The 25,542-nt window shown below is 37.6% G+C and overlaps 1 protein-coding gene across 5 annotated transcripts in view; it reads left to right on the top strand.

Annotated features, from left to right (window-relative positions):
• PCBD2 (pterin-4 alpha-carbinolamine dehydratase/dimerization cofactor of hepatocyte nuclear factor 1 alpha (TCF1) 2) overlaps positions 1–23,242 on the top strand; it is a 41,568-nt gene extending 18,326 nt beyond the window's left edge. For 3 of the 5 annotated variants that reach the window (XM_010844490.1, XM_010844489.1, XM_010844491.1), the window contains 2 exons: positions 21,775–21,855; positions 22,990–23,242. In XM_010844490.1, the coding sequence (XP_010842792.1) occupies positions 21,775–21,855; positions 22,990–23,085 (177 nt within the window). In that variant the 3' untranslated portion in view covers positions 23,086–23,242. Of the gene's footprint in view, positions 1–10,773; positions 10,874–18,823; positions 21,552–21,774; positions 21,856–22,989 lie in introns of those variants that run through there. The other 2 variants (XM_010844494.1, XM_010844492.1) reach the window with 2 other exon arrangements.
• Positions 23,243–25,542: the final 2,300 nt, after the last annotated feature.

Genomic DNA, 25,542 nt, shown 5'->3' with positions numbered 1-25,542 from the left:
CTTTCCCACCCAGGAATTGAACCTGGGTCTCCTATATTTCAGGCAGATTCTTTACCAACTGAGCTATGAGGGAATTTCCTATGTATGTACATATGTTTATATATATATATTTTGAGTCATATTGTGGACACTTTTCTCAGTCACTTTTTTTCTACTTCATACATGGTGAACATTTTTTCCTGTCAGTAAAATATTTTGCTTCATGATTTTTAATGGTGGGGTATATAGAGTATTCCATTGAACAGAAAGGCCCTGTTTAATTTAACCAGTGCCTTTCTATCATAACTAACCTCGTAGCACAGATGAGACTTGGTGAGCCTACCTTTTCTAAATGCTCCATATATTAATAAATGCTGTCCATTTATCACAAGCGTATCATACCAGGTTCTTCTTGCTTATGATACCCAGGATCTTCATGCCCACTGAAATCTGGCATAGATCCATTTATTTGTTAAAGTAAATGGAAGTCATCATCTAGATTGCATTGACCTGTTGAAGCTAAAAAATCAAGCCCTTCAAGTTACTTGAGAAGGTCAGAAGGAAAATGTTTCGTTATAGGGCTTTATAGCTAACATTCTCACAGCTTAGGGCAATGGGGTAGGGAATATTTTCATAGAAATATTTCTCTTTTAGAGATTTTTTTTTTTTTTCAGATAAAGAAGGCTTGTGTAATTCGGGAAGAGTTATTTCATAGGAAATTAAATCTTTGTAAATCCTCTATCACATTTCCACACTTGCCAGTTCTCTGGCAAATGATGGCTTTTGAGTGGTTCAGAAAGGGTTTCTTAAAAGGGAACAATTGTATATTTTATACATATTCTTTTTATTTTTGAATTGAGTATGTAAGAGAAACTTATGTTTTCTCTTTGTATTTGTCTGTAGTGATATTGCTGGTTCTCAGACTTGAAATAGTGATTACTTGTAATGATTTTTTTAAAATTTCACCTGATGAAAATGTTTTCTTGGACGTTATGAATGGCTCCAAAGAACTTTAAAAGCCCAACCAGTGATGTTGGCCAGGCACTTAGAGATCAGTAGTTGTTACGTCTTGGTTTGGTATGCCTAGTGGTGTCTAATCATGTTGTGTGCTTGGGAACCATGAAAGAATTTTCTTTTCAAGTCTTAGTGCATCATTTTTCCCAACATTGATCAAAGGATGGAACACTAGTATTGTATACGTAGCCAGGGTATTCATAACTGTCTTACATTCTTAATCTTTTGGCTATTTGGTTGAAATATATCTACGCCTCTTAAATATTGAAAGCATAATATCTTTTAACCTACAACTGCAGAGTTAAAATGAATTTTATGTGAAATATTTAGTTGTGGACCACATCTTCAGCTTTTTATATGCCACAGTGGTCTTGTTTTTTTCCCTTCCATTGTCTGATAGTGAGGTCATTTTCAGTCCTCTGAGAAATTCTATTCCCAGCCAGATGCGGCTCATATATTAAAAGTAGCACCTGTGGCTAATATCACAGCAGCTTACCATAAATTTACATGGTAACTAGGATTATATCTGTCAAGACTGTTAAAAAACATCTAGATTTAATTTGATTTCCAGTATTGTAGAAGCTATCCAACATTTTGCTTCATAACTATATTTTAAAAGTTAAAAATCACTCCATTGTTAAGTTTTATAGCACTCCTAGTGCCCATTAAGTTGATTTGTTCAATGGAGGTCAGAGTAAAGCAACTTGGCTACATTAAGATCGGAAACCAACCCATTTGTGACAAATTTAGTCCTTTCGTGTGAATCTTCTCAGCGTCTCTGCGCTGATTGGATTCAGGTGTAGCTTATGTCAGTAGCATTTAACCTCAAAAGAATGAGCAATGTGATTGGCTTGTTGTAAATTATGGAGTATTTTGCCTTTGCTTGTTTAAATGTAACTGTTGACTCTGGTGCCCGTGCAGACTCTGCTCCACTGCATCTGCCTCTAAACGAGTAGTTTGGTCTTAAAGACATCTTGGAAAATTGCGGTACATGCCCTCGCTTCTTTCCCTTCTTTATGTGACCCTTCCTAAACTGTTTTATTCCCCATTATCCTTTGAGTCGTCTCCCACATGTTATGATTTGCACACCTGCAGTTATAAAATTATTTTGGGGTGTCATTATATCATGTTGTTCACCAACTTTCCAGCATTTATGAATACAATAATGATTCACTGTAAATCAAAATAATTTACAGGTTACAGAGAATCTGCTCCTACAAATAAGAATTGAATGATGAATTTCTTTAGTGTCCTCCCATTTGAACATGGGTCCTTAAAAAGAAACCCGTAACAACATATTTCTTTGTGTTTGTGAATTAAAGTGTAAGTTCAGCCTTCTGGACATTTGTTTTTAAGACTTGTAAACAAACATAAGCCAATTAAGAAATAAGCAACATCTCTTTCGGAATCAATAGTTGTAATTGCCTTAGTACTAATCTTGCTCCTGAGTGAGAGAATCCTAAGCATGGATTGCAGGTGCGGTGAAAGCACCTGGGCACAGGGGTCCCTGAGTGGGCGTGTCCGTGAGTGGGCGTGTCCGTGAGTGGGCGTGTCCCTGGGTGGGCGTGCCCATTTTAAGTTGAAACAGTGCAGGGGCAGTTTCTGCTCTGTTGGTAACCTTTCCGGAGGGAAGTCCATGAGCTTCTTTGAGCCTGAGCCTCACCAAGGAAGTGGAATGGTGGCCAAGAATTATTATGCTGAAAAGGTTGTGGTGATGGAAAAAATGATTAGGAGTGAAGATAAAATTATATATATTTAGTGTGTTACCAGGTGTAGTCAATCACATAACAATATAAGAAAATACCGTAATGACCAATTCGGAAATATTTTTTTATGTGTGAATTACACATCTCTTTTTTAAGTTTTGTACTTGGGATAAATTTAGCTCCTATGGTGACTTAGGTGCTCTACTTAGGAATGTGGATTGCTGTTGTGTCTGTGGAGAGGAGGGTAAAATGGGTATGATGCCCAGCACCGTTCACTCACACAGCCTCTCTCGATTGCTTCCTCCCTACCTCCTTTACTTCCTGCCAGGTCTTTATGGTTGATTGTCTGCCCTCTTCCACCACACTGTAAGGTCCTTGAAGGGCTAGAGTCTAGGAAGGTGGTTGGTAAATGTACACAGTCCATACTTTCAGAAGCAGAGTATTAGGGAGATTCTGAATCTTCTGAGTATGTTGAAGGTTTTGTTTTCAGATCCAGTATGGAAAGCAGAAACATAATTTGGTAACTTGTTTTGCTGACCATGTTCTCAGCCTTCCATTGCAGTTAGTAGCACATGTATGATTTTGTTTCTGAAGGTTTCTGTGGACATTCTCAAGGGGATAGGAATCATGAGATTGCTGGTGATGAGGCTACCCTTGCCATGTAGCCATCTTCAAGATTTCTGTATTTAGTCTGCAGAGGGCCCAGGAGCTGCATCTGTCCAATGGCCAGAGATGTAGCTTTAGAAGGCTGATTTTGAGAATAGAAATAAAACTTATTGTAGAAGACCTACTTGTTTTCATTGAGAAGTGCTGTTTCTCCTCAACTCAGAAATGAATTAAATCCTAAAATAATCAAGGAAGTGCACAGTGTCGACTTTTCTCACTCATTAATGCCATATTACCTTTAAGTGGTTTATATATGAGAGAAATGGCTAATTTAAAGCCAAATGAACCGATTTTATAGCATTAAATATATATAAAGTACTTTCATATGCATTGGTTTATAAGGCAATATTTAGCTTGGTTCTTTCATAAGTAACAGCTCATTGGAAAATGAAAACTGTTATTAACTGCTTTTTTATTCAGAATTTTTTTAAGCCATGCAAAATAGTATCATGTAATTGGTTTTTCAGATTATAATATGTGAGTAAATTATCCATTTCTTATAATGAAATCCTCATTTGGCAAATTTTGGCTTTTATAATACAGTTGCTATTGGTGAACAGATATATTCATTTTACATGAAAAAAGTTTTCATTCATCATTTAAAAAATGCATGTAACTTTTCCTTCATAAATTATTAAAAATAAGTTTCATTTCACAAACAAGAACTTTGTTATAATGAGACCATGCTATAAATCTAATTTTGTAATATTCTGAGTCTGTAATTAAGAGTGAGTTCTGCTGGTAAATGTTGGGAAGAGGCAAAGAAGAAAGTTATAATACATTGCCTATTTACAAATTAACCATTACCTGCCAAAAGCACATCAGACCCACATAGCGGACATCCGCTAATCCAGTGGTTAGCCGTTCCGGGCTCTAATGCACACTGTTTTACACGTTAACGGTTTTGAAGTTCCAGGCCAAAGCTGACCTTTCACATGTGCTCCGTTCACAGTAGGAATCTCCACTCACTGCTTCCTGTCAGAATGGATTATGGTGACACAGCGCAGGGCTCACTTTGGCTGCAATTAAGTTTTTGATCAGAATTATTTCGTTCACAAACAATCACATTTGTTAAAATGTTACATCTGCCCTGAAAACCACTGGCAGCCTCTCAGTTTATCAGTGTGATGTGAATGTAATTCTTCATTTGTTTTTCATAAAATGGCAAGCCATCTTATTGTTTTTTTTTTTTCCTTTTGCTGGTTTTTGCCTTTCATTTCATTGGGTTTGGAAGGAAACTGTGTCTTGAAATTAGTATGAATCTGCTCGTAGACTTTGGGAATTTGAACGGTTTTGGTGCAGAACAAAATTATCCAGTTGAGCCAAGACTCAAATATTATTTCCAAAGATTGTTAGTGGTGGTTCTCTTGCTCACATGAGGAAACGTTTTAGCTCTTGAGTGTAGGGTTCGAGGTTTTGATTCTGGTCTGCAGTTCCTGGAGCACTCATGCCTGTGATGTCGCTGCCTTTTGGTGCTGATCGCCAGGAATGCTTCGAGCTCCATCACTACTGCCGTAGATGCTGGGCGCCAGAGTGAAATCAGAGGTGGCTGTCAGCCTTGTCTTTCGTGGTTCTTTGACTAGCTTTCAAAAGTCATTTTCTCACTAAGAAATGGCAATAGAGAGATACAGAAGTAGGTTTTTCCCTGAACTGACCATTTTATGTATAGTAGGGAGTGGGTATCAGTGGGATTTTGGAGTTTTATAGCTGATTTTCACTCTTTTTCGAGTGTTTGTCACCCTCTCGTGAACCTCCCACTTTGGAGAAGACTGTTTGCATGGTAGTTTTGTGTGTTGGGTGGGGTACTTTGGGAGCACATTGGATTAGAATTTGACTTAGATTGGAAATTAACCTTTGACTCATTTCTGTGTGAGGGTAGAGGCAGAAAAGTGGTGCTGAGTGGAGGTACTGTGGGGCGGAGGGGGAAGGAATAGGGTTAGGAGGCTGTGAACTCAAGGATATTTAAATGCTGTCTGAAATTCAAACATTTTGTTTGGAAGTTTTAATTACTTTAATATACACACACACACACACACACACATATGTATATTTAGAGTGCTTTTAAAGGAACTTATTACCAACTTTTAAAAATTGCAAAACCCAAACTATTCCCCATTTGTTTTGATGTAAACAAAGTCATTTCTTACTAACTCATAAAGTTACAAGTGGCAAAACAAAGGTGTTGCAACAAAAAGAAAAAAAATCTCTTTATTTAGCTTTAATTTTTAAAGTTTTAAAAATAGAGCCTACCTGTATTTACAATAATTTGACTTTTATTTTCTCTCTTGTCAGATTTGTGAGCAGATTTTTCTTAAATTCATTATTATGTTTTTAGTCTTTCAAAAAACTTATTTGGAATATACCTAATCATATTTTCTGCTTAAAGGAAATATATTGGAAGAAAATACTCAATAGTATTGAATTTTGTGAGAAAACACCAACCTTGAACCTTCTAAAAAAGGCATGTGTGTGTCTTTTCATTGTCATTAATCAGTATGGCCCTGCCTTCTTAGAAACTGGTACACAATAAGAAGGTGGCCAGATGATTTTCTTATATTCAGGTTTTGGTTTTTGTTTCTTCTTCTTTTTTGAGATTCTGAAATTTTTAGAACCTTATGTCCATAACCTGTTAATGCCTAAATATGTGAGGGTCATCTTCTGGGTCATAGGAACCTTTACCATTTTTGAAAGGAGTTTTACCCACATCTGAGGCAGTCAGGAGAAAGTGATGCAGAGTGCCCCAGTCTGCCAAAACACAGAGACTACTTAAATCCTGTGCAGCATCTACCATGTGTCAGCACAACCTCTAGGCCTAAAACTTTCAGTGCATCTAAGGAAGGAAACAGAAACTCATAAGAAAAACAAACACACAAGAAGGTTCAAAATTCTCTGTGAAAGGCTGAGACAGGTATTTGTGACTTGGTGTCTGCTCTCACAATGTATGAAACCGAAAGATCAGTTGAACACTTAACTACCGTAAAGTTTTACTGGAGCTTGTAAAATCGCTTCTGCCTTCCCAAATAGGTCATTTATGCCAGACAGAGAGCTCTAGGTTCTTTCCTGACTACCATGAAGAAACAAACTCTCACTTCCTAAACAATATGGTTGCTGGCCTAGGAAAACCCCAGTCTGTGCAATGAGAAGAATCTTTTCTATGTTTTGTTAATCATCAGGGAACATAGCACTTAGCTCCTTATGCTGGTTGTCAAGTCACAAAGTGGGAGGAGCCCTGCCGCCCTGGTCCACCCTCTTCCTCCTGCAAGAGGAATCCAAGGCTGAGCGGGAGGGGGAGTGTACATTTTCCTTTCTGGGTCTTTCTGTATCACAGGACTTTTCAGGCACTTTCCCATAACATACTGCGTGAGTCCAGATAAGACTTAACGTTAAAGTAGCACACTTTTTTTTTGTAAAGAAAATGAATTCAGGCTAAAAATTGTAAGGCATGCTTTTCTGTGCCTTGGGGTTTCAGGCTCTGGCAACTCTGACCCTGTTAATCTCATGGAGGATGGCTGTTGGCGTTGCTCATTTCTCTCAGAACCACCCCCAGTTTATTTCTGGTCTCATGCCCACCCCCCATATTTACAGATGAGCGTATTTTTTTTTGTTTTACTATAACTCTGGATTTGCAACTGGCCATAATTCTGAAGATTTCCATGAAGAATACAGTAAGACTACCAGGTAGGCATGGCCCCAGGTTTTCCACTGGGTGCTTGGAGAAGATTAGGCAAACCAAGAGGGTAATGGAGACTTTAACTTCATTATGAAACTCTACCGATATTATAATTTTGAAAACTTAAGATGCAGATCATTTCAGAGCAGTACTCTGTTTTCTAAGCACTAAAAACAAAAACAGAGAGAGCTCTTTTGTATGCTGACTCCTGGGCCTTCTCTCTACCCCTCAATGAGTCCTCTCCTGGGCAGATTGGAAACTGTGTGAAAGTTGGGTAGTGGGAATTTTCCTGGTGGCCCAGTGGTTTGTGCTGTCACTGCCAAGGGGCTTTGGGAAACTAAGATCTCACAAGTCATACGGTGTGGCCAAAAAAAAAAAAAGAAGGTTGGGTGGTGTGCCCACAGTCACATGCATGGCTGGGAGAAATATTTGAGGATAAGACCTCAGGTCCCAGAGAAGTCTGCTCTGGGGATTGATCCTTCCACAGGGCACACTATTTTTCCTGTACAGCACAGTGACTCAGTTATACATATATATGCTTTCTTTTTCATAAATATTCCATTATAGTTTGTCACAGGATATTGAATGTAGTTCCCTAGGCTATACAGTAAGACCTTGTTGTTTATCCATTCTCTGTGTAATAGTTTGCATCTATTTAGTTTGCATAATCCCAAACTCCCAATCCATCCCTCTCCGACCCTCTTCCTCCTTGGCAAGCACAGGTCTGTTCTCTATGACTGTGACTCTTTCTGTTCTGTGGATAAGTTCTTATTTTATTTTTTTCATGGAAAAACTTTATTTTAAATATGGCAGCATTTGTGTCATATTTTAGATTTTACATTTAAGTAATATTATGTTTATTTTTCTCTTTCTTCACTTAGTATGATAATCTCTAGGTCTGTCCATACTGCTGCAAATGGCATTATTTAATTCTTTTTTATGGCTGAGTAGTATTCCATCGCATGCTGCCGATATTGTAATTAGCTAATATTCTTTTTTGTTGAACTTCACTTTGTGTGTGAGGGCACTGTGCTGTGTGATTGGTACACATCATCTCCCTGTATCCAGATGGGGGAATCTCAGCCTAGGCAGGACGTGTAGCTTGCTCAAGATCTGGGTCTAGAACACAGGTTCTGAATTCTTGGATTGATATTCTTTCCATCTCATTGTATGCTTCTGTTACAGTAGATGTGTTTTTAAAATGTTCATTTCCTCTGCAAAACAGTTTTAAAATATGAATAAGTTAACCACACTTTATCTGTTTCCCTTTTGATGGACATTTGTTTTTTCTGATGTTCATTACTACAGTGAGTTTTGTTAACAGGCATCCTTTTATTTCCTTGTGGACAGGTGTGAGAGTGTCCTTAAGGTATAGATCTAAAAATGAAATTGCTGGGACAACCTTCTGGTATACAGATTAATAAAAAATTAAGGTTCAGGATTGTGTGAAGGACAGGACTTGGAGACATTCACATATAAGCCCAGTGGCAAGGCTGTTTGTCATTAAAGAACCCCACCCATACATGAAGCCAGTGAAATCTGTAGTGATCTAAGCCCTTAAGACCTCAGAGCAGTAGGAGCTGATTTTGAAGTGGCTCTGGAAATCTGGGGAAGGTGTGCGTAAGGTGCCAAGATAGAGCACAAGTGGGGCCTCAGTCCACGTACTGAGTACTTTAGGGTGGAAAAGATCCACTTTTAACCGAAATTCACTGTTGAGAGCGCTAACTTGGAATGTCATCCATGATACTGCAGATTTGTAACTTGCTACCTTACTTGTTTATAAATGTGCAAAGGTTAGGTTTAAACTCGTTATTTTATAAATGTCTATTGCCTGAAAAACGATATTCCAAAAGGATATTCTCCCTTTAATTTCTCAAATCAAAAAGCTCCAGATTGTGATAAAAATGTACCTACTTGCTGTCTCCTTTGCTCTGCAGATATGCGTGGCTGAGACTGAAAAATGGCGCTAGTCAGGTCGGTTAGCTTCTGCACATTCGGGAACGGGTGGACTTAAACTAGGATGTAGTGTGGACTTCAGTGGAGCTGGGGTTGGGATGCGGATGCTGAGTATCTGCTAGTGCTGTCTTACCCAGCTGTGTTTAAGTAATCTCATTGCTTTCAGTGGAAGAATCCTATTTTACTCTGGTCTTCATGGGCAAAGATAATTATATATATTTGCCTGGGTAAGCAAATCGATCAACTTGTAATAAAGTGTATCAGACCATTTCTTTGGCAGGACCAACCAGAACAGTTTGTGAAGCAGAGCTGTTTCCAATGGAGCATGGAAAGCTTTGAAAATTCTCAGTAATAGCAGAAAGCAATATTTGAAACCACCCTTAAACAATTGTTTGTTTTCCTCTTTCCTAACCAAGTTTATAAAAATTTGGTCAGACAGGCGTTTTGTTTTGATTTAAAATATTTTCAGTGAATTGTTATCTGCCGAATGCACATGTGTTCCTGCACTTTTTCTTTCATGACTGAAATTTAAACCCTTCCCTGAAGTCCCCCTGAAAACCTCACTCTGCCCAGTAAGGTTTGCGTATGGGAGGAGGGTGAAGGGATTGGGACCCTGGAGAAAGCTTGCTATTTGAAATCTGCCTGTGCAGTTGTGTACTAGAAATGGCTGTGGTTCGTGCCATAAGGGCTCTTTGTCTTTCTCCTCTACCAAGATTCCTCACCCCCGAAGGACGTTGGTTAATGCGGGCATTTCACTTCGGTTAATCAGATCATGAGTGCCTGTGAGCATGGCAAGAGGCATGATTGAAGCATTTATAAAAAGTTGGCTCATAGTAAGCCACATAATTTGTTTTAAAGAATTACCTCTTCAGTGACATTATATATATTGGGGAAAAAAAAGCCCAAAGATTGTGGTTTATAACACCACACCTGGTCCACATTGTACTGGATGAATCCATATTTGCTTCGCTGTAAATGATTTTGAGGGTGGAATTCTTGAATTGTTTTGTGTCTTGTAAGCCCTTGACATTGTACTGGTACCTGTGTGCACACAAACCTCCTGACATGGGAAAGGCCAGCTCAGCCTTCCACTGAAATGCAGGTTGGCTGCATTTATTCTGCATGTTCTTAGAATGAGGAAATGATATGACAATAAACAGAAATGCCCTTGCTGAAGAGAGAAGGGAAGCTGGTGTTTATCTGGTCAGGTGGTTTAGATTAGCCATGATGCGGCTCTGTATTATGTTACTTTAAATCATTGTGTCCCAACAGGACATAAATTATGAAGATTGTTACAGTATGTTTCATCCTATGTAAGATCAACAAATTGGAATAATTTTTTTATAGGAAAATCACAGTGCTTTTTGGCAAGGCTATTGAAGCCTTTAATTTGACTTGAGTATTTCTCAAATATTATTGCCTAATATATAAAGTATGATTTGCATAAGGTATGAAATAATAAACTTTTAAAAACAAAAGGGAAGAAATTCTCTTTAGCAGTTGCATCAAATGGCGAAGTGCTCTCACTCCATCGGGATCCGTATGCTTTCTTTGTCCTCGTGTCTTAAAGCCAGTTTGTGGTCCTTTCCTCTGACGTGATTGTGAGTGGGATCGTGAGCGCAGGTCTTGGTGCAGAGATGAAGCTTTGCTGTGTGCTGCCTGCCCGCCAGCCTTCACCTGCACAGAGAAGGCAACTGCTCTGGGGTGGAACTGTATGGGAGCCTGCTCTAAGGTGGAGAAAAACTTTCCCACTTACATACGTCCAGGAAAACAAACCTTTTTTTTCTTTTTTCCTTTCAGGACTTTGTGGATTAAAAAAAAAAAAAAAGGCAAAAACCAACCCAAACCTCAAAACTGTACTTGATCAACAACTAAAGTTAAGGTAATTTATGTAAGAATATTACAAAAAGAATTGATTTAAGTAAGCATTTATTCTTTTAAATAATTCTCATTACTGGTTTTCTGAGTTAGTCGCCTTATTTGTGAATTTTAAACAAGAAACGGTTTTTCGTTTGTATTCGGGACGCATCTAAATTTATTTGGCCACACAGGACAAATTTTCTAGATTAAAAAAATGGCATGAAATTACTTGGTGTGGGATTTAAACAAATTGGAGCTTTTTCAGTGTCCCACAGTAGCACATTTTCTACATGTTCTTATCAGACCTCCTTACACTGAGAGTGAGCTTAAGAAGTAGTAGAGCCTCTGGTTTACAGAGACTGGGAGAGGTGAGACAGATTAAGGATTTGCTTGAGGCCATAGAATGAGGCAGAGCTGGGGTTAGAACTTTTTGGAATATGATGACACCTGGGCCCCCCTCCCACCCCCCACCGTCTGACTCCCCAACAGACCTTGTGATCTTTTGATGCCAAAAATAGGATAAGTGCTAAGTTTTTTCTACTTTTTGTGCCTCAGACCTTGATATTTTTCTTTTAATTCTTTAGTAATACTGTTTAGAACATAAAACCGAAAAAGTCCCTAGTTTCATCAATAAGGGTAGGAATAGAGCTCTCCTTAAGCCTCATCATAACAGATTGAGGATAAACTCGGAGTATACTTGTGGTTTGCTTCAGCTCAATGTCTGAAGACTGACAAGTTCATGGACCTTTCCAAGTTCATAACCTGTGTGTGCACTTTGAAACAAATAAATACAGACGACTTATGGGATGGTCTCTATCTGCACCGGCTTCTTCAGGATTGGCATCGTTTTCTGAGATGTGGGTCTGGCAGACTGTTTTCTCCCGGTGATTCATTGCAGCCGTCTATCACTGGATGTCCTCTGTGGAATGATCAGGATGCCTGATGGGGCTTGAATAGTTGGGTGATATATTTTTCCTACAGAAAACATTGGCAAGTGTTGCTGAAACTGTACTTAAAAACTCTTACAAGGAGACTTGATTCTGTTTAAAAATAGTGAAAGAAAGGATAAGTATGAATTCACTGATGCTGTACAGACCTTTTTATACCATCGGATATTTTGTGATGTGAAGTGGAATGAGACTGTTTTACAAAATGTATACTGCTTGTAGAAAATGTATTTACTGTACCATTAAGCCAGATTAGATACTACTTTGTTTCTTTAAAATACTTTTTGAGTGCTCCCACCCCCAGATGGTGGGGGATCGGGTGTTCTTTTTGCCCTGAGCCCTTATTTTCTTCCTTTACCCTTTTGGTTATTGTTACTGGATCTTGACTTTCAGATTAATTTAACACATCCAGTTTGGGCAGAAAGAAACCTTTTCACCTTTTCTCTCTTTCTCTTTTTAAAATTAAGTGCATATATATAAAAAATAAGGCAAGGAAGTTTCCTATCAGATATAAACTGGAATTATATCGTGTAAGTACTAGTTGCATCTATTAAAAGGAAACAGTTGATTATAAAGAAGAAAAGATAGGGAATAAACTGCTATTTTGCATATTATTCCATTAAAAAAAATGTATTTGGCCAGATACTCCCCATATATGGTTTGGATGCATGACATTGAAGCCTAGGGATATTTTTTCTATATAAATTTGAATTTTTATAAATTTTATGATCACAGTATAAAGGAGTGTAAATTGTAATTCTCAAAGGGTTGCTAAAACAAAACAAAAACTTTGGTAGTCCTTGCCATACTCGCCCTTTATAAGACTCCTGAAAGCTAACAAATATGGATTATCAGCAGATTAGGGAAGAAAACCTCCAAAAGAACTTTTCTGAGGCAATTGATTGGCAATAATGAATAGCAGCAGTCAACAGCAAGGCATCAAAAGTTATTTTGACGTTGGTGAACTTGGTGTAAATGACTTCTCGAGTGATTTTGAAACCATTGTTTCTCCTGATTCCAGGAGAGCAAAACTAATGGATTGTGAGAAATTCTAGAGGAAACTAATCAGACTGAGCTGTTTGTCTGCCCAGTAGTAGCTACTGATGACATGGGGACATATGATTTAAATATACGTGCAGAGGAATTCGGAAATGAATGGTGTCTTTTCAGGGAAAAAGTATTCTCAGTGAGTGATCGTCTTGGTCAGAATGTCTTTTTGGCACAGAGAGAGCTGTGTGAAGTCTAACTATTGTAGTTAGAGAACGTTCACTGAAAATAGAACAGAAACGAAGGGCTCTTAGGTAAAATTGTGTGTACAGGTGTTTATGTTGCTTATCTCCGCTGCCTTGAGAAGAGTGGATTCATGCTAGTGGACCTCTGTCAAACAGTCATCTCCCTAGCCTGGGAATTCAGGAGGTGTTTACTAATGTAATTATAAATCCTAATTCTGCAAAGAAAACTGTTTTGTACCTTGTGTTTTCATTTAACGGTATGTATTGAAGGTAGTACTGTGTAATTAGCTAAAAGAGCTGCCTTATTTTTTCCAAATGGCTGTTTAAGATATTATGATTATTGCAAAAAAAAGGTGACTGAGGAACTTATTTTTAAGGCTCTAAAAATATTATGGTTCTGTGAGTACAGCTTTCGAAGGTAATATTTAGAAGTATGTGCTCTCTCACAGGTGGTGTACTTATTACCAACAGCTGAAAGGGCACTAATTCAGCCTAGGGCACAGCAGAGCGTCTGCTCATTCAGTAGCTTGTGGACATTGTCTTAAGAGCCTGGGGAAGCCGGTTTAATTTCAGAGTTGGATATTCTTGGGTGGGTTATTGGGAATGTTGGGCTCTGCAGTGGCTCATGTAAAAGGCAGGTAGACTAGAGGCCCCGTGTTGGTGGGGGTTGTCTGCCCCAGACGCACACATGCTGGACTGCCTAGGGAATGGTCCTCAGGTAAGGCCTTTCGTTTGGCTTCTCAGGGAGATGTGAGTCACCTGCTTGGCTAAGATGCTTCCTGACAGATTGCCAGTTCCACTGGAAATCTTCTTTTGAGGGTACCCACGTAGAGAAATAGTTTTAAATATGTTGCTGGTTTTCTCAGCCTTGCAAAGATGAATTTCTTTGGTCTTTCTATTGTTCTTGTACTGAGTTTGAAAAGAAATCCTTCCCTTCCAGAGTCTAGGCACTATAATGTTGAAGTGTTGGTGGTGATGATAATTAATAATAGCGTTAACTGAGCACCTAGTAGAATGCCTGTCATACTGTAAAGTCTGCTACATGAGGTATCGCCTTTTTACATATGGGAAAACTGAGGCTCATTTCACATGTTAAGTAATTTCTCTGAGGTCAAATAACTAGTGAACAAAAGAGCTAGACTTGAACCTAGGTCTCTGACCCTGAAGTTTCTGCAGTTGACCACTGTGTCAACATACCAGTGACAGTTTGGAGGAGAAAAACATGATCAAATACATCTTTGGTTGGATCTGCTCTGCACATTTCTTGTGTTGTTAATTGAGAATATTCTTCTGTTGCCTGCAGATTAAGATCTGGTGTTCTCTTTGCAGCAACTAGAATAGTTGCCCATGTTTTTCAGAGAAAGTCATTGTGAGACATGAAGTCATATTCTAGGGCAAAGAATGCCTTCCTTGGTGTACCAAGCAATGTTTATGTGGTTGATCAGTCATCAACACCAAGAGAAGGTCCTGTCCTGTGACATGTGCGTGCTTGGCAATGATCTTGCTCTGCATTTTGCTTAATAATTTTCATTATTTTTAATTAAAGTTGAAGAAGTGCAGACTCTAGCTAAAATTAAGGTAGGTTGTGTTGCCGGAATCTGGTAATTACTTTAATTGATCACAAGATAGTTTCCTTGATCACCAATTAGACTAAATTGCCGATCATGTTTCAAGACGTGAAGAAATGCCCGAACTGATTTATGTAATAGTGTTTTCATTTCTAATCAGACATAAATATCGTTTCCTTCCATAGCAATTGTATTTTATAAAAAAAAAAAAGGGTTATAGGCCTACAAACATGAAGGTGATTCATAAACAATAGAGTTCTAATTCATTGAATTAGTAAAGGAAGTATTTAGAGGCTTAATGGAGATTGTACTGGGGAAATTACTTTGGAGTTGCTGGTGCTCATTTTCTTAGTGGGAGATGTGTTCTTTTTTAGTGTGTAATTAAAATAGTCTATAATCAAAATATAAAAGGCAGCTGACTTAAAGAACATATCAAAGAGAATTGCTCTGAGTAATGACAGATTCATATTGTAAATATGTGCTAGAAGTTAAGTCTTAGAACTTTAATAAATCATACATGTTATTTGGACTGAAGCTGATGCTGTTAAACATTTCACAGATCAATACAGGGTTTTGTTTCAGTTTTGTGCATCTGATAGTCTTTCATATTTTCATGGAGTAAACTGAAACAAAAGGAACTTTAAGAAAAATTAAGGTTCCCAAAGAATACTTGATTTGGGGGTTCATGGAAAAATCTTTTAATTGCTGATGGTTTGGAGATTTCCAAATGACAAACTCCATTGGCCCGATTTACTGTGATTGTAATGCTTACATTCCTTAAAATGGCAGAGTGACTTAAAAAGTCATACTTCATCATGCATTCATGGACTTGTTCATAAAATGTTTGTAATTTGCAATAGAGGAAAGACTGAAACCATTATCAGCCATTATATGCTATTTGTTGGACATATGTTTGTTTGAAATGGCCGTGGCTCAACAGAATATGGCTCATAGACAAACTATGCTGTAAATTGGCACTAAAAACCCACCTAAACAGGTAGGCATATGTTAAGAAGTTAATGTGAGCCAAAATATTTTAATATGAACCAGGTTACATACATTGCAGGATCCCAGTTCCCTTTACAGTGAGACCTTCATTTGCATGGTTTCCTCATTTTTTCCCTACCCAGCTTTAAAAATAGGTCATGTATATATTGGTTCAAAAGTTAAAAGGGACCAAAGAGTATAGTAAGCCTCTTCCTCTTCCTGTTTCTGGTTCTTAACCGTCCAGTTCTCCCTCTCCCCAACCCCATCACTCACTGTTAGCGGATCCTTATGTATGTCATTCCAGAGATGTTAATTCACGTGGTTTCTTTTCTTTCCTTTTCATACAACTTATAGACTATTGTTACCCATTTTTTTCTTATTTAATAATATATCTTGGAGGTATTTCTAGTCAGAGGATAAATAGTTTTCTCCTTCTTCTTAATGGCTACGTAGTATTCCAGTGAATAAATATACCGTGAAATATAGTTTAGTCAGTTCTTTATTGATGGACAGGTGGCTCTTTCAGCCCTGTCACTGTTAAAGACTGTGTTGCAGTGACCATTCTTGTAATTTTTGTATGGGTATGTCTGCAGGAAAAATTCCTAGAAGTGGAATTGCTTGGCTGAAAGGCATAATCCTATTTTCCTAAGGGCATAGGCATTTTTAATTTTGATCTTGTCATGTTCTCTTCCATAGTGATTATTGTATTAATTTATTTTCACCAAAAATATATGGAAGTGCCTTTTCTCCTGTACCTTCACTAGCAGAATATTATCAAACTTTTTGATCTTTGCCAAACAAGAGATTTAACTTAGTTCCCCACACCCTGACTTTTTGAGATAAAATTGACAAATAACTTAGTTTTAATTTGTACTTCCATATATGGGGTTAGGCAATTTTTATGTTTAAAAACTATTTGATTTCTTTTCTGTTAGCTATTATGTCCTTACCCATTAAAAAAAATTGCATGTTTGGTCTTTTTCTTATTCATCAGATCTCTCTACATGCTGAGGAAATGTGTACTGCAAATAAAGTTTGTTGTTTGTCTTTTAATTTGTTTGTTGATTTTTATTGTCATACAGAAAAACATTTAATGTAGTAATCTTTTTTTAAGTAGTGGTTTAAAGTTTTCTGCATGTAGAATTTATGCATTTCTTGTTAAGCTTTACTTTTAGATAATTTTTGGTGCCATTTTAGGTGGGAACTTTTCTTATAGTATCTTTGCTAATTCATTGTTTTTATAAGAAGACTATTGACTTTTGTGGGGGTGGGGGCTTGTTTATTTTCTACTTCGGTGGGAATTCTTCCAGTGTTTCCTTGTTAAGAAAGATGTTGCCTTTTGAACTGAGAATATATTCTCTCATTTAAGGAGCCCATATGTTTTTATTTCATTAAGAGTTTTCATGCATAAAAAATATTGAATGTATCAAATATCTTTTTAGAATTTATAGAAGTCATATATAATTTTTCTCTTTTGATTTATTAGTATGGTAAATCATATTAACAGGTCCCCAATATTGAACTATCCTTGCATTCTTGGAAAAAATCCTATTTGCTCATGGTGTTTTGTTCCAGTGTACTCAAAGTTTTATTTATTAGGATTTCAATTAATATGAAATCTATAGTTTCATTATTATGTACTATCTATGTGAGAATTTGGAGACTGTTATTATAGGTTAGGGAAGTAATCTGGAAATATCCTTCTTTTTCTTTGCTCTGGAATAGTTTAATCAGTATTAGAGTTAACTGTTCCATATAGGTTTGGTAGAATTCCTCTGTGAAATGATTGGGAAGGGTTACATTTGGGTGTTACTCTTAGACACATTTCTCTTTTACAGTTATTTAATTAATTTTTTTCTCTTCTAAAGTCAATTTTGATCATTTTTCTGTCTCAGAGAACTATCTTATGTTTTAAAGTTTATTTGTATCAACTTTGTTTAAAAATCATTTTTTGTATGTTTTAAAATTTTTCTTGTAATTGTAGTTACTTCCCCATTCTCATCCCTTTACCATACAGTTTTAGTACATATTATTTTTTAGTTCTAGTGCTTATGTTTTACACCTTTAAATATACATGTATCTTTAACATTTGATATTTCAGCTTTTAAAGATTTTTTTAAACTTTCATTTACCTTCCCTATTTCTATTTCTTTCAACTCTTTAAAATATTTATTTATTTGGCTATGTTGGGTCTTAGTTATGGCTGCTGCTGCTGCTGCCAAGTCGCTTCAGTCATGTCCGACTCTGTGCGACCCCATAGACGGCAGCCCACCAGGCTCCCCCGTCCCTGGGATTCTCCAGGCAAGAACACTGGAGTGGGTTGCCATTTCCTTCTCCAGTGCATGAAAGTGAAAAGTGAAAGTGAAGTCACTCAGTCTACTGAGTTACTGCAGCCTACCAGACTCCTCCATCCATGGGATTTTCCAGGAAGAGTACTGGAGTGGGCTGCCATCGCCTTCTCCACTTAGTTGTGGCATGTGGGGTCTTTTGTTGTGGTGCATGGGCTCTCTGGTTGTGGTGCATGGGCTCTGGGATATATGGACTTAGTTGCTCCATGACATGTGGGGTCTTAGTTCCCAGACCAGGGGTTGAAGCAGTGTCCGCTACATTGCAAGGCAGATTCTTAACCACTGGACTGCCAGGGAAAACTATTAAAATAATAGTTTATAACATTTATATTTTATTCTGTAAGTATAAAGCCCCACAGTTGTTTTAAATGTATTTCTAGAGCTGAGTGAATTTATTACTCATTGCCAATACTTTTGGTATAGTTTCTCCATTAAACTCTTAGTTACATATATTTCATCCTTTAATAAAAATTTCCTCAAGAAGGGTGAATGGAAATTATTCCCTGAGTTACTGCATTTAAAAAACATATGTCCTCTGCATTAATTTCAAGCAATGGTTTAGCTGGGTATAAAATTCTTCACACTTTGATTTCCTAAAGTCGTTATAGGCATTGCTCCTCTGGCTTGTATGTTGAATTTGATATGTGGAAGTTTAAAGTCAGTAAGATTCTTTTCATCATTATAGGTGAATTGATCTTTTTGACTAGATGCCAAAAGGATTCTTTAAATCTTCATAGTTCATTAACTTTACTAGAATGTATGGAAATGGATGAATTCTTAGTCTATGGATTTAAATTTTTTCTTTTTGGAAGTTTTTCTTGAATTAAATCTCCAGGGTTTTTCTTTTTTCTTTCTTTCTTCTTTTTTTTTTAAGTTGTTCTTTTATTGACAACAGTTATCTATAAGTTAAATATACTTCATTTTCTGTACTTACTATTTTCTAGTTCTTATTGACTCTAGTTGATTTCTAGTTCATCTGTCCATTTTCTCAGTCCTGTTCTCTAAACTTATTAATTGCTGGTGTCTATTCTGCCTTGGCCTGTTAGCAACTTTCTTTGATGGAATGGTTTTAGAAAGCCTGTGCATTTAGCTAGCTCAAGGCCTTTAGATTCCAAGTGGCATCCTGGTAACAAGTAGCTACGGCTATAAAAATAAATCTTTGAAAGAAGGGACAGATGCTTTTCACGATTTGCCAAGTCTGCTGTTTAGTCATATTCCTTCTTTATTGTATTCCAGATAATCAGAATTCCCCTTTGAAGTTTTTCTTTTTCCCTCTCCTTACATACTCATCTAACTTCCTTGCAAAAATTCTTTTACTTTAATTTGAATGTGTACTGATATAGATGTTTTTAATTTGTAGATTTAAAAATAAATATTTGGAGGATTATTTGGTTCTGTTATAAGGAAGAAAAATTATGGAATTATCTTTTTGCTCCCAGAGAAGATTGAATATTCTTTTCCTAAGGAAGAATTAGGAGCAAATCCTGTGTAAATAGTTTATTAGGCTTTGTGATGTTTTATTGAATGTAAATATTAGGTGACAGTTGAAGGGAAATATGTAAAAGGAAGGAAAATGCAAATTTGGAGAATCTTTGGATGTGCCTTTTTTCTTTTAAGCATTGTATATAGATAGGGTAGATGCTTTTTCTTTGATCAGTATACCTCTAATGATATGGCTGTTCTCTTATAAGTCATATTTTTGATGGAATAGATTTTGCTACTATGCTGATAGCATGCTGGGTGGTCAGAGATTTGAGGATCACTTCTGACCATGTTCAGATCAGACACTCATTCAGTCCATTTGGCTCTTGGGAATGTTAAAGTATTCTAAGCATCACTTTGGACCTTTTTGGATGGCTTTGTTCAAAGAAATTGTGGCAACAGGGCTTAAAAACTTGGACAGTGACCCACTGTGCCACCTGATTTCTTATTATTCACTAGTTTTCCCCAGTCAGTGTGCCTCAGAATGTTATCCCACAGTGTGTTATTCGTCTGATATATGTGTGTCAGTTTCTGTTTAAGGCCCATGGGAAAATGCGAGGGCCATTCTTCCTAGAGACAGCAACTAGAATCTTAGGTTCTCAAGACAATGGGAGGGCTTTTTACTTATCGTTATGTTTTGTAAGGTTTGTGGTGTGCATTTGGCCAGAAGCTGTAGTGGTAGCATTGTGTGCATTAGTAATCTCTGACTCTGTGCCAGGTGCTGTGCTGAGTAATTTTATATCCCCATCTCTTTTTAAAAAATTAAAATAATTACATGAGCTTTTTATTATTATCCCCATTTTACTGAAGAAAATTGAGGCTCAGAGTTAAATCACATGACAATTGAGTAATAGAATTGGGATTTGAATCCCTGGCTCCCTGGCTCAAAAATCCATGTCCTTAATGTCTGTATTACTGTCTCTCAGGGGTGGTGATATGATTGTAAATCTTCTAAAGCTAAATGAGAATAAGGCATTAGAAGCAAGCAGAGTAAAAATTCTCATAATAATTTAGTACAGGTTTACTCTGTTTTAATAGTTAAAACAAACTTTCTCATTCGACTCGCCCCTTCCGCCTCACATAATATGGAGAATCAGATTGAAATAAGAAGGGGTGGGAGAGTGAATATTGTTTGTCCACTGATAAGTCCATGCATGGTTAAGTGGATTTTTCTTGAACTTCCTTCCTTTTCTTAGTAGGGAAAACCTTCAGGCATTAAGTGTCAAAATGGAAATCTTTATCCTGAATGAAATCGATTGTGAGATAAGAACCATTATGAATGACAGAACTGTTTGAAAATGACATCTTCCATATTTCAGTTAACTTGGAAATGTGCTCCTATGTCATTTGGTGATTCAAAAAAACATAGCCCAACTAACATCAGATTGGTTTTTCTGGATAGGGGTAAAGAAGTTAAATATTTATATGGCTGTGATGGGTACTGCCCTGTGAATTCCACTGTAACTTTATAATTAATGTGCCATTACCTTAGAGCCTTACCAAGTATTTCTGCCTTCTGGACACGAAAGAGACAAACTCTTCTATTGTTTGCAATTACCCTCATAAAAATTTGAAAGTAAGCAAAGCAAGCAAAAAAAAAAAAAAAATGTTTTTCTTTCCTCTCAGGACAGGTTTGCCTTCTGCTTAACAAAATTAGGTTTGCACTTTCCCAGTGGTATGAAGTCAGTGCCCTGCAGGTCCCCACTCAGGCCTGTGGCTGACTCTGCAGCCGTCTGCCCCAAGCGGAGTGTTTTCTCTTCGAAATGGCAGTGCTAGGCAGTAGCGAGAAGATCCTAAGCAGGCAAGCCCTTCTTTTCTGTTCCACTCTGGGTGTCAGTGAAAATAGTCTCTCATCCCCTTCTGTCCTGCCTGGGGGATAGGATGGTGGTTCACTTCTACCAGAGCTTTCGCTTAAGACACACTCTCACATTTTCCCGTAGTCTTTGTGGTCAGTACCTTAGCAACCCAGTCACTAAAAACAAAAGGAGCAGTGCTGCAGGAAAAGAGACTGCTAAGATTTGGGGCCAGGTACACTGGCCCCATTTGAGAGCCAGGACACTGAGTGGAAGGGAAATTATTCCCTGTTTTATAGAGTCTCATCCTGAGGACAGTTAAACAGTCCAGACAGGTCATTGGGTGAGACCAATTTCCCGGTTTGTTTATTTGAGCCTGAGTGTTTTTCACATACAGCAGCAGGTCACAGTCCTGCTACACTGCTATCCCACCTCTGTGGAGAGCACTCCCTTTTATTATTGCTTCTCTAGGCTTTCCTAACCCTGTCTTTATCGGGTTGCTCTGGGGTCCCTCTCAGGGGGGCACGGGCAGTGTCAGTCATCACTTTTGACTTCGTCTTATGCAGGCCTTTGGCTTTATGTCCCGAGTTGCCCTACAAGCAGAGAAGATGAATCACCACCCGGAATGGTTCAATGTGTACAACAAGGTAACTGAATTGCCTTATTTTGGGATCACCTTAATTTTGGAGTTAAGAAACTTCTTTCTTACTTGCTTGTCATCCTGTGCAGCTAAGTGTCATTCATTGTGCTTAGGAAAATACTCTCTTATTCTTTCTCTCAGAATCCCTGTGTATTATTGCAAATTAGTAACAAATTTCAGATTACTCAAAAGAACAATGACTAAGTTCCTTATTTTCATGCTTGTCTTCTACTGAAACTATGAAAAACAGGCCAAATTAGACTCCTGAATTAAGCTTGAATATCAGTCATGTAGATAACATTTTTTAAACCCTCTTAAGGTAAATTATTGAAAGAAATGGTAGCAAATCAGAAAGATATGTTTTTTTTTAATCTCATTGAAATCAATTTGTTCAAGTAAATTCTCTATTCTCAATTGGAACTGATCTTCGTAACAGCAGGGGGCACAGTGAGAAGACTCATGCTTGCCCCCGAAGTATCCTTACCTTCATGGTTATGCCATGTGAAATTTCTTATCGTCTGCTTTCTGTGAGGTTCTATAGTCTCTTGAAAGTCCTCTTTAAAAAAATAAAATTTCATATTTTTGTGATTTATTGCAGTAATTCAGAGGATGCAGGTACCAGCATAAGCTTTTATTTCCTAGTTGCCTTTCTTTACCCATAATTTTGCTTTTGCTTACTAATTGGTTTGTCAAGAGGCAACAGTCTGTTCTTCCACTGCCCTCCCCAACTTCTCTAATTTGGAAATGGGCTTTTTTTTTTAACATGGTTGCTAAGGTATTACATTTGATAGCTTAGTTTTTCTCAGTGGCCTGAAAAGAGTGTAATTAAAGTAATGGGAGTTAAAATGGAACTTCAATCTCTCTCTCTCTCTTTTCCCCCAAGAGTCAAGATTTGAGATTCTGGCAGCTCATTTGCCCTTATGAGAGAACCTTTTTATCCCTGGGTGGCTGCTGAGCTCAGCCTGGAGTTTACTGGGTTTTGGAAATGCATTGCTTATTCATAATGTAGTATTTTCTAAATCATTTAATCTCCCCAGTTCTCAAAGATAAATACTGAGTAATAGATTGATTTCTGAACCACCAAAGGAGAGTACCATGAATTGCAGCTCAGGGTTTTAAAAACTGTTTCTCTTTTTCTTAGGTCCAGATAACGCTCACATCGCATGACTGTGGCGGACTGACCAAAAGAGATGTGAAACTGGCCAAGTTCATTGAAAAAGCAGCTGCTTCTGTGTGACTCCTTCTAAAATGCATGTAGAATCTTACATACACATCTAGCTGCAATGGACTTTGAAGGCAATTTACATGAATAAATTAAGTTATAAATTTAGTTCACCTTTTGAACTATCACATTTTGTAAAATCAGTGCTTAAATAAAAATGATTTAAACTTGAGGCTGAGGTATTTTTCATTATATCTAATCACATATATAAGGTAAATCAACCCAGGTAATTCTATTAATATTTAAAAAGACAAGTAGCATTCTTAGAGAATAGAAATGGATATGCAGGAGCATTCTCATATCTGGAGGATTCTCATTCTCATTCCCATTATTCATATGGGCGAGCATTTTATATCCCAGAAATTCAAGTGATTATGGTGACTTTACAAATGCATTGTATTGGAAAGCAGTTGTAAGGTAGAAAAAGAACGATGAACTCAATAGGTAAAGGGTTTTAACTGTATGTAAGGGTTCTCGTGACACTAAAGTTGATTTGGAGTTTACCTGTTGTTGCTACTTAAGTAGTTAATTAAGTTATAGAGATTACATAAATTGGTTGAGCTGTCTGTGTTTTAGCCTTCATTTTCAGACAGGGAGAAAGGAGAAGACAAGTGTCTTGTTCATGGCTTCCAGCAAGGTGAGGCAATAAAAGGATTCACTGTCATAGTGACCAGGGTTTCACATCATTAGCTGACATACTGAGGGAAGAGGAACCAAGGGTCATTTTTTCCCCATCATTTGCGTGTTGTGAGCCCTGACCTGAGAGTCTGTAGCCACTGAGCTTGAAGCTACTGGGGTATTATCCAGTTACAAGCTCTATTTATTCCATGTGTCACTGATGGGAGTAAAATGGAATATAAAGTAAGCTGTTGCTTAAAAATTGCAGTAACTATTCTTTGAAGGAACTCAGGAATGTAGTTATTAATGAGATTAAAATGTAGATTAAAAGAATGTGTACATATCCATCCAAGGAACATGCCTTATAGTAGTAGGATTTAACAGGGATCATCTTTATACTCTTGCCTCACATCAGAGGCCAGAAAAAATCACTTTATGTTACAAGCAAAGCTTCACCCCTGACCCCCGACAGCCCTCACCCCTAGTCTGAGAGCCATTTGGGAACATGACAAAGAGGCTGAGCTTTCTGAAGTCAATTTTTGGCTCGTTCTGTTGGCCTAGGAGAGGCAGGTAAGTTCATTTTGCTCTATAGGTATGGAGTGTACATGGGAGTGGGGCGTGGAAGTGGAAGAGCCTGGATCTTGTACTTATTTGAAAATTTTAAGAGTAAAAGGCAAAGTCATATGTTTTTATAAACTATTCCCTGCACTGTAGATTTGGGAGCTTTTGTAGATTACCAAAGATTTCTAGATCAGTGTGTCAAATTTCTTTACATAAATTTTTATACATGAAAAAATTTAAATGTATTTTAAAATAAATAGTCCATTCAAACCTTATGTGCTGATCACCCTGATTTAACAATTACCAAGATCTTGCCAGTTACTTCATATAGTCTCCCATTTCTTTTTTCTTTGCTTAAGTATTTAAAAGCAAATCCCAGATAGCATGTCATTTTATCCCTACATCCTCTAGTAAACAACCCTAGAAAATATGGTCATTTTCTTATAAAAACCAAAATGTACTTATCACACCTAAAAAAATAAACCATAATTTCTTGGTATCAACCTAATACCTGGGCAAAATAAAGTTGTCTTGAAGGTCAAGAATGTCTTTGGACAGTAATTTTGTCCTAATCAAGATCTGCATGACATCTACCCATCACATCTGGTTGTTGTGTCTCTTTAAGCTTTCAGACTTAGAACTAGGAAGCCCCCTGCCCTCAGTTCCCTCTTTCTATGTCATTGACCTACTGTAAAACCTGGGTCCTGTAGAATATTCAACCTTCTGGATTTGTTTATTTGTTCCCTTGTGGTGTCATTTAACTTGTTTCACTGTTCCTTGAATGGATACCTTTCACCATATTTTGAATGTAAGTCTGAGAGGCTAAACTATTAACCTATATAGTGCATATGGCACAGTGGAGAGAGCTGTTGCTAAGTCACTGCAGTCGTGTCCGACTCTGTGCTACCCCATAGATGGCAGCCCACCAGGCTCCCCCGCCCCTGGGATTCTCCAGGCAAGAACACTGGAGTGGGTTGCCACTTTCCTTTCCTTTCTTCAATGCATGAAAGTGAAAAGTGAAAGTGAAGTCGCTTAGTCGTGTCCGACTCTTAGCGACCCCATGGACCACAGCCTACCAGGCTCCTCCATCCATGGGATTTTCTCTGGAGTGGGGTGCCATTGCCTTCTCCAGTGGAGAGAGCAAGTATAGCTAATAACTGCTATGTCAGGACCTGAGAATGTAGCTAGTAATTCGCGTCTACATGAGGGTTTCGCATAGGGTCCATGTTAAGGGATGTCACATCTGCTGGAACTCATGAAACTTTAGAGAATCAAAGATCTCATATCACAAGT

This window comes from Bison bison, unplaced genomic scaffold (genome assembly GCF_000754665.1).
Source record: "Bison bison bison isolate TAMUID 2011002044 unplaced genomic scaffold, Bison_UMD1.0 scf7180017864203, whole genome shotgun sequence".
Classification (NCBI taxonomy): domain Eukaryota; kingdom Metazoa; phylum Chordata; class Mammalia; order Artiodactyla; family Bovidae; genus Bison; species Bison bison.
The sequence above is the reverse complement of the archived record's forward strand: the minus strand, read 5'-3'. Positions and strand labels throughout refer to the sequence as shown.